We start from the raw sequence: 5,994 nt of genomic DNA, 5'->3' as shown, positions 1-5,994 counted from the left end.
TAAAACGCTGTATTATATAAAAAGAAAATGATGAACATATAATTTTGTAAGTGATGATAAATATGTAAAATCTCATCCATCCCATACTTTTACTAATTTCAAAGCCTTTTTAATTGGGTCGAAGACTTTTTCTCTCTCTAAAATTCTTTATTGACTTTCCCTACCACGTTTCGCTCTCTATCCACAAAACTGAACGCATAAATAAAGGCATAAGCCCCATTCATTTCTCTCTAGTCGCCACCTCCAACTCCAAATCTACATATGCTCTCTCCCTCTTCTCTCTCTCTCTGATCAACCAAAACAACATCAAAAGCATTCGCAACCAAAACAAGACTCACAAAATTCTACAGACGCTAGAGTTTATTCCATGGCAGTTGAAGCTAAGCATTTCAATCTTTTTTCTTCACAACAGCAGCAAATTTTCTCGAATCAAGTAAATGGATTTTCGTACAATACCCAGATGGGTTCTGCTTTGCCTTTGCCTACGCAAGAGAATAGTAGTTTCTTGCCGTTTCATCACAGTCTGATGTGCGATTCAGTTCAGCCCAAAACGTCCGTTAACACCGACAGTGGCCTCACTTTTAACCTTCCCCCCACTGCCAACGCCAACGCTGTTAACATTGCTGCTACGAGGAAGCGTTCAAGGGATTCATTTAATACTTGTAATAATACTACTGCGTCGTTTGTTGGAGATGACGTTTTACCACTGCTTCAACAGTACCAGTTGGATATCGACCGTATCATTTCACACCATGTAAGTCTACTGAAATTTTTTGACTCTATTGCCTTTTTCCGTTTATTTTGATTCTGAATTTGTTTTATTTGAATTTTTTGGCTAATGAGAATTTTTTTGGTGGTGATTTACAGACTAAGAAAATAAGGTTGGAATTAGAAGAAAGACAGAAGCAGCAAGCGAGAGCTTTAGTGGCTGCCATTGGAGAAGGTGTGACGAAGAAACTAAAAGAAAAAGATGAACAGATTCAGAGAATGGGGAAAATAAATTTCGTTTTACAAGAAAAAGTCAAAAGTCTGTACGTTGAGAATCAGTTATGGAGGGATTTGGCACAAACAAACGAAGCAACGGCCAATTCCCTACGTAACAACTTGGAACAAGTGTTGGCTCACGTGGGCGATGAGCGCCTCTCCGCCGGCGGAAACGTTATCGGAGCGGCGTTGGAGGAAGACGTGGAATCTTGTTGCGGTAGCAATGACCACGGCGCAGCGGCGGAAGAGGAGGAAGAAATTGAAGGCAGGCGCACGTTAGCGGGAGAAGCGCAGGATAACAGGATGTGCAAGAGGTGTGGGGAGAGGGAATCAAGTGTGTTGCTGTTACCATGCAGACACCTGTGCCTTTGTTCAGTGTGTGGGTCCACTTTACTCCATACATGCCCTGTATGTAACTCTAACATGAATGCCACAGTGCATGTTAACATGTCTTCTTGATCAATTAAAAAAAAAAAAAAGAATTTCCAAAAGAGAAACTAGGAAGAGGAAAAGCAATAGAAACAATAGAATTTTGTTGTAGTTAAGAAAACAAGCTAGACTTTTAGTTTGTAAATTCCCTCAGAAATTGTAAAATGCAAATTGTTCATTCTTTTTTATCTCTGTTTGTTCTTATTATTTCATCGCCAGTTTGAGCAATTAAGATTATGGGATGTCACAGTTCAAATTTTTATCATGTGGTACAACTATTATAGCCAATTTCTCAATAAATGTTTTTGTCTTTGTATATCCTGAATTCATAGAGTTTGGAATCCAGAGAACACGATTCCATTTATGGTACAACAATCAATGCCGATGGTATGACAGACTAGAATATTTTTGCTCTTACAGATTGAAAATTGTTTCCACAAATTTGTTTACATACAAAGTGCTTAAAGGGAACTTGGAGGAAGTCTGTATTTTTACTGTTTACCTTAGCTTTAACCGATGAATGATAAAAATAGGGGACTGAAGGGTAAATGGTGATGAATGTTGGATTAAATTTAAAGTTACTTTTGCTTTTGTTGTCACATAGATAGATATTGGGCAGTTTTACCAATGTCCAGATAAAGGTTGGGTTAATGCCAACTTTTGCAAAGAATCCTACTTTTGTGATTGCTCACAGACAGAGCACCTCTTTAGCAGAAAAATGTGGTCCTCTCTCTTGAATTAGGTACTCTGCACTGCCCCTATGGGCATATTGAAAATTACGACTGTTTCAACATTTAATTTGTGGTGACATAAAGAGACATTTTCTGTTGGGAGTGTGGGGTTGATTTGGGATTTTCTTGCATAAATGCTAGTGTACTAGTGGTACTGTTTGTTTGCTTAGGTGAGATGTCAAGAATGCTGAAAAAAGTAGGATTGTATTGGCTCTAGTATTGGTAGGGCAGTTTCTTCTACTATTATAGCAAAAGCTATTTGAAGGAAAAAAACAAAGTGGACCCAAAAACAAGCTAATCCCCCTAACTTTGCAGGCATATATAAACAACTGGTTTTGCAAATCAATTTACTCTTCATTTCTTTTTGAAAATCATGTCCTTGCTTTTCCTTAATCAATTAGATTAGGTTTCCCCTTAGCCACCCTTTAAGTTATTGTCACCATTTAGGAAATGCTTTTTTTCACCTTATTAATTGATTGCTTGTAAATTCAGGGAGTTGGTTCAATGAACTGACGGATATGCATAGAACATTTAAATCATTATTGGTAATTTTTGTGGGCTACTTACCTATCTTGCAAAGCTGAATGTACTATTGTACACCAAAGATGTCCTAAGTTATTATCTCTAAGTTAATCAATTAAATATACATTAAGTTCGAGAAACTGAAGAGTACAATGACACTTTTTATCTTATTGGTGCAACGTCTGATTTTTACATTTTTCATTAATATTTTTAACTCACCTTTAGCCTCAAATCCTTTAGAAAAACTAAACGAATACACAAAGAATGTCTACATATATATATATATGTATACACATGTGTTCGTTTGCACAAGATTTTATCTTTTGAATATAGTTAATTAACATGCGTTATTATCTAATATTATTGTACTTAAAATTAAATATAATAAACTGACATGATTCAGTGGTCTTATTATGCATTGATTTGGGACAGTACAAGTAGTGGTCAGTGGTCATGGTCCAGGGTCAGATTCATTAGAACAGCAGGACAACCTTGCGTATTGATGATTTTTTTTGGGGTTGGTTCTCTTCTTGGAATCTTCCATTACGAGGCACAATTTTATAGGTGTTATAAAGACAAAAGTGTTACTGGAAAATCTGGCACATTTCACATTTCTTTCCCCTCTTTATTTATTGAAACAAAAATGACCATATAGCTCATTTATCATCAAATTTTCATAATCTTCATATTATCATAGACTCTTTTAATTTTCACACTAGTATCGAGCCAAAATCGGATCAAATTAAGTAGTACTGATCCAACCAAGTCGAATCGAGTTGAATGAAACAAAAGAGCTAGTGAACTGAGTTCAAGTTGGCTCGAATCCAAGCTTAACCAGAAGTAGGTATATTGTTCGAAAACATAACATTTTAGATTATAATGCAAAATTCAGGAATATTGTTACTTCTTTGCTTTTCTTTCCTTGTGTAATCTGTGTCAGGCCTATAAATATAGGTAACGTTGTAATGTCCCAAACAAGAGAAAACATTAAAAATAAGATAGGGGCTTACTGATAACGATGTCACACGTAACCTTAATTATATTTTGTGGTGGTTTTTCGGGGTTGAAAACTAAAGGGAAAAATAGAAAGTAAAAAAGAAGGGTCAAAGGAAAAGAAGAGCCCAGCCCCACCACGTGTGAATAGAACAGGAAAGCGCATAATAGCAAAGCAATTGTCGTGGTGTGTGGAAACAAGGACTAGTCCAAAAAATGAGAGGGCAGGCGCTTTACGCCAAAGGTACACAAACAGAAGCCGAGGGAATCGTACACTGTATAAACACGCCTGGTAAAAGAATGGAGTTATGGAGAGATAGGGGGGACTCTCCTCAAAAATCGCCGGGGTGGGTACGAAATAGACAGATAATGATGGCGTACGTTAGTGGGGGATAGATAGTTATCAGTTCATGTCAGAGCCGTGAAGATCGGTTTTGGTACTCACACCTCTCTATTTTTGCACTCAATTTTGGAGTCCGAAACCTAATTGTGATAATTTTTGGATTCAAGTGATTATAAAATATAAAAGAAATCTATGAGTGAATCAATATATATATATATATATATATATATATATATATATATATATATATATATATATATATCGCAGTTATTTATCGCGCTATAACTTAACGGTACATTTATCCGTTAAGGTATAATACGGTGAATAGCCACGTTATATTTGAACTGAAAATAGGCGGGAAGGTATAGTGTGCATAAGTACCAGGCTATATTATATCGCGATACATATGCGCGCTATACCTATGTAAAAAAACGTGCCTTCTTCTTCGGTATTGTAGCAAGCTAACATCGTATCTAAGGCGTTATCGCGTAGTGGGTTGCTTATCTTGGCTCCAAATCATCAAATCTTCAACTTTTAAAAAAATTAAAATCGAGATATTTCGACTTATTTTTTTGTTAAAACTCATGTATAAAAATGCCTATTAGTTATTTTTTACTATTTTCTATGTTATTTCGTGATTGTTTTGCGATTTAATTAGTTTGTTGTTTTTTATCCGGATTATATTATTAGTGTGCTAAAAAAAATAGTAAAATAGAGAAATTGTTATTTTATGAATAATTAATGTTTTTAGTTGTTATAAAAATGGGTAATTAGTTATCTTTTTATTGTGGTATATGTATTTTCGTGATTGTTTTGTGATTAAATTAATTTATTATTTTTTATTCGAATTACATTATTTATGTGCTAAAAGATTAGTAAAATAGTTAAATTGTTATTTTAGGAATAATTAATCTTATTTAGATGTTATTGTTGTACATATATTAATGTGTGACTTTAATGTTGTTTAGTTTCCTGTAGTGTTATGTTGTGCCCTTTAGCGTAGTAAAATGTAGTGCCCTTTTGCGTAACATCTTTGTAGTTATTGAAATTAATCATTTAATTATTTGTTAGCCCCAAAAATATCTGGAAAAAAATGATAGTTCAAACACAAACTCTTTCGAATTGTAGTCAACAAAAGTAAGAAAATAATATTAAAAATAATAATATTTGTCAAACTAAGTATTTTTATATGAATATTTAATAATTAAAGCATGTATAGTTATGAAAATTATTTATTTAATTCTATTATACTAAAAAATAAGCGACTAAGAAAACAAACATATAAAATAAGAAACTAACATATAAAATAATAAACACACATATAAAATAGTAAACTAACATATAAAATAATAAACTAACATATAAAATGATAAACCAACATATAAAATAATAAATTAACATATAAAATTATAATATAGAAAATGTATCAACCTAAGTAACAATATTGTAAAAATATCGAATAAATTTTAATATTAAAGATATTGAATTAAATTTAAAGATGTTAAGCAATTAAAAAGAAAAATACTTTAATTAATATTCTTCAATTTACAGTCATCGTCATGGAGGTTCCGCATGTGCATCCCGGACTTCCATCGCTAGAGTTACTATTGCTACAGGCCGAGCATAGGTCTTTATACGTATGGGATGGGCAGTGTTTGTCCCAGACATTCCGCGCCAGACGTATAGACGACATATGGGAGTTCATTAGGTCCCACCCCACTCCATCCTCGTATAGTTAGACGCCTTCAGGATACGGGTTTCTATAGGATCATAGAGATCAGCCGGTTGCAGTTCAACTGGGCGTTGATCACGGCTACGATAGAGCGGTGGAGACCGGAGATGCACACGTTTCATCTACCCATCGACGAGGAGACCATCACGCTTGAGGACGTGGAGGTTCTTTTTGGGCTACCGGTTGATGGGTTGCCTGTAGGTTACTCGCATGCTCTCACAGACTATAAGGGATAGCATTAACTGCATATGTTGCAGCGG

At 34.6% G+C, this 5,994-nt stretch overlaps 1 protein-coding gene across 1 annotated transcript; it reads left to right on the top strand.

Moving 5' to 3' along the window:
- The first annotated feature begins 218 nt into the window (after window positions 1-218).
- LOC107825090 (putative BOI-related E3 ubiquitin-protein ligase 3) lies at window positions 219-1,601 on the top strand. The gene is made up of 2 exons (XM_016651924.2): window positions 219-754; window positions 868-1,601. Exons 1-2 carry the CDS (start codon window positions 368-370, stop codon window positions 1,441-1,443), a joined length of 963 nt encoding a protein of 320 aa, XP_016507410.1. The 5' UTR covers window positions 219-367; the 3' UTR covers window positions 1,444-1,601.
- Window positions 1,602-5,994: the final 4,393 nt, after the last annotated feature.

The sequence above is a fragment of the Nicotiana tabacum genome, chromosome 17 (assembly GCF_000715075.1).
Source record: "Nicotiana tabacum cultivar K326 chromosome 17, ASM71507v2, whole genome shotgun sequence".
NCBI classification, from domain to species: Eukaryota; Viridiplantae; Streptophyta; class Magnoliopsida; order Solanales; family Solanaceae; genus Nicotiana; species Nicotiana tabacum.
Note: the sequence above shows the minus strand (reverse complement) of the source record. Positions and strands in the feature narration are given on the sequence as shown.

Bases quoted from the DNA above. Each gene is read 5' to 3' on its own strand.
- LOC107825090 (XM_016651924.2), top strand. From the start codon at position 368: ATGGCAGTTGAAGCTAAGCATTTCAATCTTTTTTCTTCACAACAGCAG. The intron at 755-867 runs GTAAGTCTACTG...GGTGATTTACAG, and splicing joins ACCGTATCATTTCACACCAT to ACTAAGAAAATAAGGTTGGA.